Below are 16,017 nucleotides of genomic sequence, written 5' to 3'. Positions count from 1 at the left end.
AAAAAATTATCTGGGTATCGTGGTTTGTGCCTGTAGTCCCTGCCACTTGGGAGGCTGAGGTGAGAGGACTGCTTGAGCCTAGGAGTTCAAAGCTGTAGTGAGCTATGATTGTGCCGTTACACTCCAACCCGGGTGATGGAGAGAGACCTTGTATCTAAGAAAGCCCCCCAAAACAAAAATAAAAATAAATCTGAGGCCAGGTGCAGTAGCTCACTTCTGTAATTCCAGCACTTTCGGAGGCTGTGTCAGGAGGACTGCTTGAGGCCAGGAGTTTGAAATCAGCCTGGGCAACATAGTGAGACTCCATCTCTAAAAAAAAAAAATTTAAAAAATTTAGGTGGGTGTGGGAGTGCGCACCAGTAGTCCCAGTTACTTGGGAGGCTGAGGCAAAGGATCTCTTGAGCCCAGGAGTTCAAGTCCACTCAGTCGTGCCACTGCACTCCATCCGGGGTGACAGAATGAGACCCTGTCTCCAATAAATAAACAAATAAATAAAGAACAAATAAAATATCACAATCATATGATGGATACTGGAATCTTTAGAAGAAATGAACTACACATATTTATGTCATCTCGAAAATAAAGTTGAGAAAAAAACTGGAGAATATGAGGTAGTTATATAAATTTAATTGTCCAGAAAACAACATAAACATTGCTTAGTTATATCTATACATACATATATATATGTATACGTAGCTTTCCTATATTGACTAGAATGATATCCACCAACTTTGTGTCATGATGTGAATCCCCTGGGAATGGGGGAGAAGAGTGGGGATCAAAGGATATGACAACATTATGTGTAATATTTTCTTTCCTTTATAGTTAAAAAGACATTAAGGAAATAATACTAAGAAATAACGACTGCCAATTCAGGGTGATGGACTCAAAAGCATGAAAAAAACTCTCAAAAATAAATTAGACCAAATTGTCCATGCGGTGAAGCTGAGTGAGTACCCCTGAGAGGAAATCAAGGTGAAGCCCACACTGCCCTGAAATTCAGGAATACTCATTGGTTAAAGTACACAGAATATGTCATTGTACAAGCTGCTGCTGGAATGAAAGTGTCACAACTTCCTACTTTCCCTCATTAAATATTGCTTTCACTAATTTTTAAATTCTTGTTTTTTTCGTTTTCTTTTTTTTTTTTGGGATGGAGTCTCACTCTGTTGCCCAGGCTGGAGTGCAATGGCACGATCTCGGCTCACTGCAACCTCTGCTTCCCAGGTTCAAGCGATCCTCGTGCCTCATCCCCGCTAGTAGCTGGGATTACAGGCACATGCCACCATGCCCGGCTAATTTTCGTATTTTTAGTAGAGACGGGGTTTCGACATGTTGGCCAGGCTAGTGTAGAACTCCTGACGGCAGGTGATCCATCCACCTCGGCCTCCCAAAGTGCTGGGATTACAGGCGTGAGCCATCGCGCCCGGCCCTTAAATTCTTATTTGCAGAAACACTTCCAAAAGCTCCAGTGCATTCATTACATTTGAATGTTGTTTGTTTACTATCTAACCTAATATGCATTTATCTTGATTGTCCAGGTCCAGGAAAAGGAGTTAAGGAGAGCAAGGGGAAAATAAAATCAGTGGTCAGAAGCCCTTCAGAGGATGTTGGGAGAAATCGTATAGGTAAATTCGTAACTGCAAAAAGAAGGAAGGACAATGATCTGGATTGGAGAGAACGGATAGGTGTACGGAGGTGATAAAAAAGGGGGGAATTTTAAAGAAAACTGAAGGGAGCTTTAAGCAAGAGTAGGGGTGAAACTGAGGATACAGTTGGCCGAAGGTGACAAAGGCAGAAGTAACAGCTCCTGCAGCAAAGGCAAGGGATCTGAAAATCCATGACTGGTTATGTGTGGTCTACTCTTCTTGGTAAAGGTGCTTGCCAGAATCTGCTTTTCTTTTTTCATGTCCTTGCCTGCCACTTACCAAGGAATTCTGCCAAAAAACCAACCAGCCAGCCAGCCAACCAACCAACCCACCCAAACAACAGTAATCCAACTGCCCACTGTCGACGAATGAAGATGCTGCATTTCCAGGCGGTGGCAAGTCCTCACAGTGAGTCTTGGAGGATCCACACGAACCTGCGGCCGGTGGCAAGGGATTGTGGGAAGCAGTTCATTCCTGGAACAGTCGTCTGCGGGCCTTGCACGGAGGGCGTTTCGGGAGCGGCAGGTGCGCGTGGGGACCTGGACCCCCCACGCGCGGAGAGGGAGGTAGAGGTTGGAGAGGTGAGCTGGGGACAGGTTCCAGAAGGTGGAATTCCGGGTCGAAGATGGGGCGTGGAGAGCGTCTCTCTGAACTGGGGTTGGGGGCCAGAGCACAGGGTTCTGGGATGGGGCCCTCCCAACAGGGGCTGAACATACTTCTAGCGGAGGAGTAGAGCCCAGCGGCTGAGCCGGCTGCGGCGTCCATCCGGAGCTCCGGAAACTCGGGGTCCGCGTCCTCCTCGTAGGCCTCTTCCTGGGCGGCGATCTCTGGGACAGATGCGCAGAATTCCAGCTCGACGACGACGTCCTCCCTGAGAGCGCCCAGGAAAACGTCCACTTCCAGGCCGGCAGACGAGTCGTCCTGCGGTTCTAAGCGCTCGTCGACGGAGCTCAGGAGGACCTCGGGGATCAGGATGAGGGTGTGTCCACCGAGAGACACTCGCAGGATCGACGTTGGTGCGGGCTCCAGCACCAGGTCGACGTCGTCCAGGGGCACACGCAGGGCACAGCCCGCGGCCAGGACGACTACGGAGGTGAGCGCGCCCACGGCCGGGGTTCCTGCCGGGTCTTCCAGGCTGGGCGCCACGCGGGGTTCGGGGCTCGCGGGCTCCTCCAATCGGAGGCGCTTGGCAGGGCAGGGTCCTCCTGGCTGCTGTCCCCACCAGGGCGCAGGGAAGGCGCTGGGGCTGCGGGGCCTGCTGCCCATAGCTTCGACGGCGCTGCGGACGGCGCTCTTGGGCCTAGCAGAGGACGTGGGGAGCGCGGGCGGCGAAGTCCTCTTTGAGGTAACAGGTGTCGGTGGTAGGTGAGGCGGGTTGGGGCGGAAGGGGCGAAGGACCGCACGGCGCGGGGCGAGTCCTCGGAGCTCCAGGGGCGCCTCCCGGAGACCGCAGTCCGTGCTGCTGAGAGAGCCTCGCGCGATGGAATCTTGGGCCTTCCTGGCGCAGACCCGGATGCACGTCCGATGACTAATAACGTGGGACGTCAGGTGATCTGGGCGCACCAGGATGTGTCAATATAGGCCCCGCCTCCCGACAGTGCTCTGCGGTGGGCGTGGCCTAGAGATGATTGGATCAATTAGAGCAAGAGCGAGGTGGGGGGGGGGGGATGGGGGGGGGGGGGGCTGGGGGGGGTGGGGGAGTGTCTTTGTGTCTGTAGGGGAAGGTTCCTTGGATGTGCTTGTGGGACCCAATGGCGGTAATTGCTTTTATCTTGGTTAAGAAAAAAGCCAAAACACAATTTCAGAAACTGCTTGCTTACTTTTGTAAGTAGCTTACGTCTAAATGTCTCTTCTAAGATTTTCCAGGAATATCTGAAAAAGAGCTTTAACTCATACTCACTGCTCTTTCCCCACCCTTCCTACGTGGTTCTAAAAAGTTTCTTCATTTGTGATAGAAATTAGAAATGAAAATTTTGCTTTGATAAGTGAACTTTAATTTTTGTGGGTATATAGTAGGTATATATATTTATGGGTTATATGAGATACTTTGATACAGGCCTGCAATACATAGTAATCTCATCGTGGTAAATGGGGTATCCATCCTCTCAAGCATTTATCCTTTGTGTTACAAACAATCCAATTATACTCTTTATTTTAAATTGTACAATTAAATTATTATTGACTATAGTCACCCGGTTCCGCTATCGAATACTAGATTTTAATTCATTTTTTCTATTTTTTTGTACCTATTAACCATTTCTATTTGCCCCCACCCTCACTACCCTTCCCAGCTTCTGGTAACCATCCTTCTACTCTCTCCATATGTTCAATTGTTTTAAATTTTAGCTGCTATAAATAAGTGAGAACATGAGAAGTTTGTTTTTTTGTGCCTGAGTTATTCCACTTAACATAATGACCTCCAGTTCCATCCATGTTGTTGCTAATGATAGGATCTCATTCTTTTTTATGGCTGAATAGTGCTCCATTGTGTATATGTACCACATTTTCTTTATCCATTCATCTGTTGATGGATAGTTAGGTTGCTTCCAAATCTTGGCTATAGTGAATAAAACTCCAATAAACATGGGAGCACAGATATGTCTTCAATATTCTGCTTTTCTTTCTTTTGATTATGTACGTGACAGTGAGATTGCTGGATCATGTGGTAGCTCTATTTTTGGATTTTTGCAGAACCTCCAAACTGTTCTCCGTAGTGGTTTTTACGAGTTTACATTCCCACCAACAGTGTACGAGGGTTCCCTTTACTCCACATCCTTGCCAGCATTTATTATTTCCTGTCTTTTGGATAAAAGCCATTTTAACTGGGGTAAGATGATATCTCATTGTAGTTCTGATTTGCATTTGTCTGATGATCAGTGATGTTGAGCACCTTTTCACATAGCTGTTTGCTATTTGTATGTCTTCTTTTGAGAAATATTTATTCAGTTATTTTGCCCATTTTTATATTGGATTATTAGATTTTTTTCCTATAGAGTTGTTTGAGCTTCTTATGTATTCTGGCTATGAATCCCTTGTCAGATGAGTAGTTTGCAGATAATTTCTTTCATTCTCTTCAGTTTGCTGATGTTTCCTTTGCTGTGTAGAAGCTTTTTAACTTGATGTGATCCCATTTATCCACTTTTGCTTTAGTTACCTGTGCTTGTGGATTATTACTCAAGAAATCTTTACCCAGATCAAAGTCCTGGAGAGTTCCCCAATGTTTTGTTATAGTAGTTTTATATTTTGCGGGTTTTTTTTTTTTGACGGAGTTTTGCCCTTGTTGCCCAGGCTGGAGTGCAATGGCACGATCTCGGCTCACTGCAACCTCCGCCTCAGGGGTTCAAGCGATTCTCCTGCCTCAGCCTCCCGAGCAGCTGGGATTACAGGCGTCTGCCACCATGCCTGGCTAATTTTTTTTGTGTGTTTTTAGTAGAGATGGGGTTTCACCATGTTGGCCAGGCTGACCTCGAACTTCTGACCTCAGGTGATCCACCCGCCTTGGCCTCCCAAATCCTCTGCTGGGATTACAAGCATGAGCCACTGCACCCGCCCATATTTTGAGGTCTTAAATTTATATATTTAATTCATTTTTATTGATTTTTGTATATGGTGAGAGATAGGGGTCTAGTTTCAGTCTTATGCATATGGATATCCAGTTTTCCCAGCTCCATCAATTGAAAATCAGGATATTGAAGAGATATCTGCTCTCCCATGTTTGTTGGAATATTATTCACAATAGCCAAGATTTGGAAGCAACCTAAGTATCCGTCAACAGAGGAACGGATAGAGAAAATGTGGTACATATACACAATGCAGTACTATTCAGCCATAAAAAGGCATTAGATCTTGTCATTAGCAACACTGAGTAGAGATATAATGTGTTGGCCAGGGGTGGTGGCTCACACTTGCAATCCTAGCACTTTGGGTGGTCAAGGTGGGCAGATTCCTTGAACAATTTAAAAAATTATTATTAAAAAAGAGATATAATGTGTTTGCCATCTTTTTCTGCTGTTCTATTTCATCTATTGTGTTTTTTCTTTTTTTCTTTTTTTTTTTTTGAGATGCAGTCTTGCTCTTTTGCTCAGCCTGGAGTGCAGTGGTGCAGTGGTGTGATCTTGGCTCACTGCAACCTCTGGGTCCTGGGTTCAAGTGATTCTCATGCCTCAGCCTCCTGAGTAGTTGAGATTATAGGTGTGTGAGATTATAGCCATGCCTGGCTAATTTTTGTATTTTTAGTAGAAATGGGGTTTCACCATGTTGGCCAGGCTGGTCTTGAACCCCTGACCTCAAGTGATTTGCTCACCTTGGCCTCCAAAAGGGCTGGGATTACAGGTGTGAGCCACTGCTCCTGGCCCCCGTGTATGTTCTTAGCAGCTTTTTTGAAAATGAGTTCACTGTAGATGTATGGATTTGTTTCTGGGTTCTCTATTCTGTTCCATTGGTCTATGTGTCTGTTTTTATGCCAATACATGCTGTTTTGGTTACCATAGCTTTGTAGTAGAATTTGAAATCAGGTAATGTGATGCTTCCAGTTTTATTCTTTTTGCTCAGGTTAGCGTTGGCTTTCTGGGTCTTTTGTTGTTTCATAAAAATTTTAGGATTTAAAAAAAAATTTCTGTGAAGAATGCCACTGGCATTTTGATAGGCATTGAATTGAATCTGTAGATTGCTTTGGGTAGTATGGACATTTTTAACAATATTGAGTCTTCCAATTCATAAACATGGAGTATCTTTCCACTCTTTTGTGTCCTCTTCAATTTCTTTCATCAACGTTTTATAGTTTTCATTGTGGAGGTGCTTCACTTCTTTGGTTCAGTTAATTCCGAAGTATTTAATTTTATTTGTGGTTATTGTAAATGGGATTACTTTTTTGATTTTTTCTTCAGATTGTTCATTGTCGGCATTTAGAAATGCTACTGATCCTTCCTTCCCCTCCTTCCTTCCTTCCTTCCTTCCTTCCTTCCTTCCTTCCTTCCTTCCTTCCTTCCTTCTCTTTCTCTTTTTCTCTCTCTCTTTTCTCTCTCTCTCTTTCTCTCTCTCCCTTTCTTTCTTTCGCACGGTCTCCCTCTGTTGCCCAGGTCGGAGTGAAGCGGCATGGTCTCGGCTCGCTGTAGACTCCGTGCTGTGGATTCCGTGCTTCGTGCTCCCGTGATTCTCCTGCCTCGGCCTGCCAGGTGGCTGGGATTGTGGGCGCTCGCCACCACGCCTGGCTGGTTTTGGTATTTTTGGTGGAGGCAGGGTTTCGCCATGTTGGCCAGGCTGGTCTCCAACTCCTGGCCTCGAGTGGTCTACCTGCCTTGGCCTCCCGAGGTGCTGGGACTGCAGATGGAGTCTCGCTCACTGGGTGCTCGGTGTTGCCCCGGCTGGAGTGCGGTGGCGTGGTCTCGGCTCCCTGCAGCCTCTGCCTCCCAGCCGCCTGCCTTGGCCTCCCAGGGTGCTAGGATTGCAGCCTTTGCCCGGCCGCCCCGTCTGGGAGGTGAGGAGCGTCTCTGCCTGGTCGCCCCTTCTGCGACGTGAGGAGCGCCTCTGCCCAACCGCCGCCCCGTCTAGGAAGTGAGGAGCGTCTCTGCCCGGCCGCCCATCGTCTGGGATGTGAGGAGCGCCTCTGCCCAGCCGCCCCATCTGGGAAGTGAGGAGCTCCTCTGCCCGGCCGCCCATCTTCTGGGAGGTGAGGAGCGCCTCTGCCCAGCCGCCCCATCTGGGAAGTGAGGAGCGCCTCTGCCCGGCCGCCCATCTTCTGCGAGGTGAGGAGCGCCTCTGCCCGGCCGCCGCACCTGGGATGTGAGGAGCCTCTGCCCAGCCGCCCCGTCTGGGAAGTGAGGAGCGCCTCTGCCTGGCTGCCCCATCTGGGAAGTGAGGAGCGCCTCTGCCCGGCCGCCACCCCGTCTAGGAAGTGAGAGCGCCTCTAACTGGCTGCCCCGTCTGGGAAGTGAGGAGCCTCTGCCCGGCCACCCCGTCTGGGAAGTGAGGAGCGCCTCTGCCCAGCCGACCCATCTGGGAAGAAGTGAGGAGCGTCTCTGCCCAGCTGCCCCGTCCGGGAAGTGAGGAGCGTCTCTGCCCGGCCGCCCATCGTCTGGGAAGTGAGGAGCGCCTCTGCCCAGCTGCCCCGTCTGGGAAATGAGGAGCGTCTCTGCCTGGCCGCCCCTTCTGAGAAGTGAGGAGTGCCTCTGCCCGGCCGCCTATCGTCTGGGATGTGAGGAGCACCTCTGCCTGGCCGCCCCATCTGGGAGGTCTACCACGGAGGCCGGACGCAGTGTGGGGGCTGGACGTGGTGGATCGCGCCTGTAGTCCCAGCACTCTGGGAGGCGGAGGCGGGTTGATCACTTAAGGCTAGGAGTTCGAGACCAGCTTGGCCAACATGGCGAAACATATGAAAAATACAACAAACAAACCAACCAACCAACCCAGCAACAACAAAACAGATCTACCCTGGAGTCATACTCTAATTTTTTCTATTTTCCTCCCTTTCTGATCCTTTATCCCACTTTCTTTTTCTTCCTCTTCCTTCTCCTTCTTCTTTGTCAAAGACATAGAGGATTGAGTTATTATCATTGATCCATACAAAGTCCCTCTCTCATTTATTTTCTTTCATTCCCACCCCCCATTTCTGTTCCCGGTCTTCCCATTTGCAACCTTCCTAATATGTTTGATATGCATCTTTTTGTTTGTATGTATTTTTAGAAAATGTTTATTGTTTTGTGTGCAAAAAAAGAAAAAAATTAATAAAAAAAGAAATGCTACTGGTATTTGTATGTTGATTTTGTGTCCTGCAACTTTACTGAATTTGTTTATCAGTAGTAATAGTTTTTGTGTGGGGTCTTTAGGTTTTTCCAAACATAAGATCATATAATCTGCAAACAAGGATAATTTGACTTCTTTTCCAATGTGGATGCCTGTTATTTCTTTCTGTTGTCTGATTGCTCCAGCTAGGACTTCCAGTATTATGATGAATAACAGTGGTGAATGTGGGCATCCTCATCTTGTTTCAGCTCTTAGAGAAAAGGCTTTCTGTTTTTCCCCATTCATTATGATACTAGCTGTGAGTCTGTCACATATGGCTTTTATTGTGTTGCAGTGTGTTCCTTCTATACCCAGTTTCTGAGAAGTTTTTAATCATAAAGGAATGTTGACTTTTATTATATTCTTTTATAGCATGAATTGAAATGATATGGTTTTTATCTTTCATTCTGTTAGTATGATGTATTACATTGATTGATTTGCATATGTTGAACCATCCTTGCATCCCTGGGATAAATCCTCGTCGATCATGATGAATGATCTTTTAAATGTAATGTTGAATTTGGTTTGCTAGTATTTTGTTGAGGATTTTTTGCATCAATATTCATCAGAGATATTGGCCTGTAGTTTTCTTTTTTTGAAGTGTCTTTGGCTTTGGTATCAGGTTAATATTGGCCTCATAGAACGCATTTGGCAGTATTCTCTCCTTCTGTATTCTTTGGAATAGTTTGAGTAGGACTGGTATTAGTTATTCCTTAAATGTTTGATAAAATTCAGCTGTGAAGCCATTGGCTCTCAGACTTTTTTTTTTTTTTTTTTTTTTTTTTTTACTGGGAGACTGTTTATGATGGCTTCCATGTCGTTACTTGTTATTGGTGTGTTCAGGTTTTGGATTTCTTCATGGTTTCATCTTAGTAGGTTGTATGTATCCAGGAATTTATAATTTACTCTGGATTTTCCAATTTATTGGTCTATAGTTGCTCATGATAGCCTCACTAATGGTCCTTTGAATTTCTGCACTATCAGTTGTAATGTCTCCTTTTTCACCTTTGATTTTATTTATTTGGTTCTTTTCTTTTTTGTTTTTTGTTTTTTCTTTTTCTGAGATGGAGTCTCACTCTGTCACCCAGGCTGGAGTGCAGTGGCACGATCTCGGCTCACTGCAACCTCCGCCTCCTGGGTTCAAGTGATTCTCCTGCTTCAGCCTCCTGGGTAGCGCTGGGACTATAGGTGTGTGCCACCACACCCGGCTAATTTTTTGTATTTTTAGTAGAGATGGGGTTTCACCATGCTAGCCAAGGATGGTCTCAATCTCCTGACCTTGTGATCCACCCATCTCGGCCTCCCAAAGTGCTGGGATTACAGGCGTGAGCCACTGTGCCAGCTGGTTCTTCTCTTTTTCTTAGTCTGGCTAAAGGTTTATTAATTTCTTTTATCTTTTTTAAAAGCCAGCTTTTCATTTTGTTGATCTTTTTTTTTTTTCATTTCAATGTCATTTAGTTGTGTTCTGATTTTTATTTCCTTTCTTCTACTAATTTTCAGTTTGGTTTGCTCTTGCTTTTGTAGTTCTTTAAGATGCACTTGCTGGGCACAGTGGCTCACGCCTGTAATCCTAGCACTTTGGGAGGCTGGGGTGGGTGGATCACCTGAGGTCAGGAGTTTGAGACCAGCCTGGCCAACATGGTGAAACCGTGTCTCTACTAAAAATACACAAATTATCTGAGCCTGGTGGCATGTGCCTGTAATCCTGCTACTTGGGAGGCTGAGACAGGAGAATCACTTGAACCTGGGAGGCAGAGGTTGCAGTGAGCTGAGACTGTGCCGTTGCACTCCAGCCTGGGCAACAACACCAAAATTATGTCTCAAAAAAAAAAAAAAGATGTACTGTTAGGTTAATTATTTGAAGTTGTTCTTTTTTGATGTATGCACATATAGCTATGAATTTCCCTCTTAGCACTGCTTTTGCTGTATCCCATAGGTTTTTGTATGTTGTGTTTCCATTATAATTTGTTTGAAGAAAATTTTCAATTTCCTTCTTAATTTTTTCGTTGACCTACTAGTCATTCAGGAGCATGTTGTTTAATTTCCACGTGTTTGTATAGTTTCCAAAATTATTCTTGTTATTGATATCTAGTTTTATTCCATGTGGTCAGAGAAGATGCTTGGTATTATTTCAACTTTTATGGAATGTGTTTAGACTTGTTTTGTGACTTAACATACAGTTTATCCTTGAGAATGATCCACATGCTGATGAGAGGAATATGTATTCTGTAGCCCTTGGATGAAATGCTCTGTAAATATCTATTAGATCCATGTATTCTATAGTGGAGATTAAGCCCGATATTTCTTTGATGATTTTCTGTCTGGAAGATCTATCCTATGCTGAAAGTGGGGGGTCGAAATCTCCAGCTATTATTGTATTGAGGTTTATCTGTGTCTTTAGCTCTAATAATATTTGCTTTATGTATCTGGGTACCCCACTGTTGAGTGCATATATATTTAAAATTGTCATATCCTTTTGCTGAATTGACCCCTTTATCATTATATAGTGACTTTCTTTGTCTCTTCTTACAATTTTTGTCTTGAAATATATTTTGTCTGATATAAATATAGCTACTCCTGCTCTTTCTTTGGTTTCCATTGGCATGGAATATCTTTTTCCATTCCTTCATTTTTAGTCTATGTGTATCTTTATAGGTGAAGTGTGTTTCTTGTGGGCAACAGATTATTGAGTCTTATTTTATTTTGTTTTATATCCATTCAGCCACTCTGTGTCATTTCATTGGAATGTTTAGTCCATTTACATTCAGGTTATTATTAATTAGTAATGACTTACTCCTGCCATTTTGTTATTTGGTTTCTGGTTGTTTTGTGGTCTTCTCGTCCTTCTTTCCTTCCTTTCTGTTTTCCTTTTAGAGAAGATGATTTTCTCTGGTGGTATGATTTAATTTCTTGTTTTTATTTTTTGTTTATTTGTTATATGTTTTTTGATTTGAGGTTACCCTGAGACTTGCAAATACCATCTGATAATCTATTATTTTAAATGGATGACAACTTAACACTCATTGCACAGACAACAAGGAAACTTAACAAGCAAAAAAAAAAAACTCATAAAAACTTTACATTAACATCGTCCCTCCACTTTCTGACTTCTTATTTTATCTCTTTGTTGATGTCTTGAAAAGTTGTTATAGTTTTTATTTTTGATGGATTAATCATTTATTCTTTCTACTTAAGAATAGTTTACACATCACAATTACAGTGTTATAATATTCTGTGTACTTACTATTGCCAGTGAGTTTTGTATAAGAAATTACCATGGGCTGGGTGCGGTGGCTTACGCCTGTAATCCCAGCACTTTGGGAGGCCGAGGTGGACAGATCACGAGGTCAGGAGATCGAGACCATCCTGGCTAACACGGTGAAACCCTGTCTCTACTAAAAATACAAAAAATTAGCCGGGTATGGTGGCACGTGCCTGTAGTCCCAGCTACTCCGGAGGCTGAGGCAGGAGAATGGTGTGAACCTGGGAGGCAGAGCTTGCAGTGAGCAGAGATGGTGCCACTGCACTCCAGCCTGGGCGACAGAGCGAGACTCCATCTCAAAAAAAAAAAAAAAGAAATTACCAGATAATTTCTTACTGTTCATTGACGTCCTTTTTTTTTCCTCCAGATTGAGGAACTCCCTTTAGCATTTCTTGTAGGCCAGGCCTGGTGTTGATGAAATTTCACAGCTTTGGTTTTTCTTTTCTTTTTTTTTTTTTTTGAGATGGAGTCTCACTCTGTTGCTCAGGCTGGAGTGCAGTGGCACAGTCTCAGCTCACTGCAACCTCTGCCTCCCAGGTTCAAGCGATTCTCCTGACTCAGTCTCCTGAGTAGCTGGGATTGCAGGTGCCCACCGCCATGCCAGCTAATTTTTGTATTTTTAGTAGAGACATTTTGGCCAGGCTGGTCTCGAACTCCTGACCTCAAGTGATCCACCTGCCTTGGCCTCCCAAAGTGCTGGGATTACAGGCGTGAGCCACCACACCTAGCCAGCTTTGTTTTTTCTAGGAAAGTCTTTCTCCTTCATGGTTGAAGGATATTTCCACCAGATATACTATTCTAGGGTAAGTTTTTTTTTTCATTCAGTACTTTAAATTTGTCGTGCCACTCTATCTCAGCCTTTAATATTTCCACTGAAAAGTCTGCTGTTGGAGCTACATTATATGTTATTTGTTTCTTTCCTCTTCCTGCTTTTAGGACATACACACATACACACACACATACACATATATTTTTTAGACAAGGTCTTGCTTTGTCACTTAGGCTGGAGTGTAGTGGCACAATCATGGCTCATGGCTCACTGCAGCCTTGAACTGCTGGGCTCAAGTGATCCTTCTGCCTCTGTCTCCCAAAATGCTGAGATTATACATATGAGCCACTGCACCTGGCCAGGATTCTTTCATTACCCTTGATCTTTGGGAGTTTGATTATTAAATGCCTTGTGGTATTTGACAGATATCCTTGCAGTTTAAGATGATACTTTTAAAATAAATTATCTCCTAATGATGACTTGAGCCCTGCCACTCAACAGGAGAATCAGCAGAACCTGTAGGATCTTATTTGGAATTGACATTCTCTATTGTAATTTTGTTCCTATTTATTTTTAAATCTTCTTTTTGTTTCACTGGAAAGGAAAGATGATGCTCAGTTTTAAACATTAAAAGTGTACCAGTTGCGTTGTTACAATAAAACTAAATGTGTACATACACACACACACAATTTTAAGTTCTTAATTGAAAAATAACAATTGTAGTAATTATGGGGTAAAATGCGGTGTTTTAATATGTGTATAGATTGTGGAATGATTAAATCAAGCTAATCAACATACCCATCATCCACATACCCTTTTTTTTTTTTTTTGGTGAGAACATTTAAAGTCTCTTTTAGGAATTTTGAAGTATATAAAACATAATTGTTTACGCTAGTCATCATGCTGTAAGATAGATCTCAAAAACTTTTTCCTCCTGTCTGACTGAAACTTTGTACCCTCTGACCAACATGTTCCCATTCCCCCCACACCCCTCCCACCTCTGGTAAAGCCCATTATGAGTTTGACTTTTTAGAATTTCACGTATAGGTGAAATAATTTTTTTTTTGCTTATTTTAAAAAGATGGCATTATTAATTGAAAAATTCCAAGTCAAAACAGTTGTTTCCCACCAATACGTTGCTGCTATTATTCCACTGTCTTCGGGATTCATTTTTTGCTGCTGAGAAGCCAGTTGTCTAACTGCCTTGTCATTGTAGTGGCCTTCTCTTTTTGCGTATTAAAAAATCTCTTTGACTTTGGTGTTTTGTAGACTTATTACAATAATCTTAAATGTGTTTTTATTTTTATTTATCATTTTTGAAAGTTGTTATGCTTCCTTAATGAGGGCACTATACTATGCCCAGAACTATGTATGTTCTTAGAAATATCCTTGTTTTTTCCTCTCTTGGGCACTGAAAGCCTTGACACCTGTATCTGCCATAGGATCATAAAGATTAATGTACTCATGCCTTTTACACTCGTTGATGGTGGGAATCTGTTCATCCCCCATATCCCGGATTGAAATAATAAAATTCTCAATACATGGTATTGCTACCTCCTACCTTTCTCCATTTGTGTTCTTTGATTTAGGATTATGAGCTTAGAATCCCTTTAGGATATCTCCAAGAAGATTTTTAACCCTGGGCTTAGGGTATATTCTTTTCAGAGAATGTGAGGAGAGAGTTTGTTTAATGTTTGCCAGGCTCACCATCTATTAGGGAACATCTTAAACTAACCTCTCAGCTTTTCCCCCTAAAGCAGATTGTGTTTTATTCTACTTGGAGCCAAGACTGATAAATGCAAGGCTGGGACTTTTTTTTAGGGCTGTTCACTGCATTTTCTTTTTTCTTTTCTTTTTCTTTTTTTTTTTTTTTTGAGTCGGAGTCTGGCTCTGTCTCCCAGGCTGGAGTGCAGTGGCGCGATCTCGGCTCACTGCAAGCTCCGCCTCCCGGGTTCACGCCATTCTCCTGCCTCAGCCTCCCGACTAGCTGGGAATACAGGCGCCTGCCACCTCGCCTGGCTAATTTTTTGTGTTTTTAGTAGAGACAGCGTTTCACCGTGTTAGCCAGGATGGTCTCGATCTCCTGACCTCGTGATTTGCCCACCTCGGCCTCCCAAAGTGTTGGGATTACAGGCGTGAGCCACCGTGCCCGGCGACCACTGTATTTTCTTTTCCCTATAAATGGGCCATTAAAACCAAAACTCTAGGTAACCATGGATTGTTAGGTACTCTCGAGGAAACTTTTGCTTTAGCACTCACTGGATTCTACCTCTCTGGATTCGTGATTTGTCATCATTTTTGGCTTTGGAGAATTTCTCTTACATTTTGTAAGCTGTGCTTTGATTTTAAAAATATTAAAATAATTTTCTCCATAACTTCAAGAGTGTTGTTTAGAGGATTTTTGGGACTGTTTAGTTTGCATATTGCTGAAGATGGATGACCTTTGTTACTTCTAGTGCAGGATATCAGTGTCTTGCAATAGAAGACACAGTTTTGGAAGCAGGGCCAACCGTTCCTCTTCAGAATGACCAGATAATTAGGTTGGGTCTTGTGACTGATTAACTGCTTTGTTATAGGGGGAGGACAGAGAGATAATTGAGTTGTGGTGGCAATTGTGGGCAAGATGGTAGTACAGGGGAATTCCATCTACTGAAGGCAGAGAGCATTGCTAGGAAATATTAAACCGTATTACCTACAGACATCTACTTTCAAAAGAAAGATACAAGCTTCCAGGGATCAGAAATGAAGTAGAAAACCCAATCTCTGACTGAGCAGCTGATATTTTGATGACTCATGGTACTGGGACTAAACTATATAATGGCAACTGGGATTTCTGCCCCTTTGAGGGGGCTAAAATTTGGCTCACTGCCAATGTTCAAAGGTTGAAGAGGCACTAACCACTGTTTCATGGTTGTGCCTGTAGTGATCAAGGAAAGACAAATTGAAACTTGGAATGAGCCTCTGTGTAATTGATTACACCTGTGACTTTCCAGAAAGACAAGGTACAAGAGTTCCAAAGCCCCAATTCTGAATGGTGGTCCTGGGAAGACTAGGAAGTGGAAACTATAAAAATTATAAATATAGGATTCAGAAGATGAATTCCCACCCAGAGTGTGCCCACTAATGAAAATTACTAAGCACGAGGCAATCTAATGTGATTAAAAACAAATAGTGAGAGATTTTACCTGTGGGGAACTTGAATCAATTTAGCTATTAAAGTTAAAAAATTTTCAAAACATAAATGATGGAATACCTTCCATGAACAAACTAGAAGTTTATGATACCAAGTGGGAAAGTTTTGAAGCAAAAATCTTGAAGAAAAATCCTGAAAAAAAAATTCTTTGAAATGAAAACTTTCTTATAGAAGTATAAACAGAGTAACAAAAAACAAAACAAAACAAACAGAATATTGGAAGCAGTCAACCAGAGTAGTTAATTGGATTAAAGAATAAAGGAAGTTGGGGACGGGCATGGTGGCTCACTTTTGGAGGCCGAGGTGGGTGCATCACTTGAGGTCAGGAGTTCAAGACCAGCCTGGCCAACATGGTGAAACCCCA

At 43.4% G+C, this 16,017-nt stretch overlaps 1 protein-coding gene across 1 annotated transcript; it reads right to left on the bottom strand.

Moving 5' to 3' along the window:
* Positions 1-607: 607 nt before the first annotated feature.
* PRR23A (proline rich 23A) lies at positions 608-2,915 on the bottom strand. The gene has a single exon (XM_032144097.2). It carries the CDS (start codon positions 2,913-2,915, stop codon positions 2,118-2,120), a length of 798 nt encoding a protein of 265 aa, XP_031999988.1. The 3' UTR covers positions 608-2,117.
* Positions 2,916-16,017: the final 13,102 nt, after the last annotated feature.

The sequence above is a fragment of the Hylobates moloch genome, unplaced genomic scaffold (genome assembly GCF_009828535.3).
Source record: "Hylobates moloch isolate HMO894 unplaced genomic scaffold, HMol_V3 SCAFFOLD_22, whole genome shotgun sequence".
Classification (NCBI taxonomy): Eukaryota; Metazoa; Chordata; class Mammalia; order Primates; family Hylobatidae; genus Hylobates; species Hylobates moloch.
This window is presented reverse-complemented; position numbering and strand designations above follow the sequence as displayed.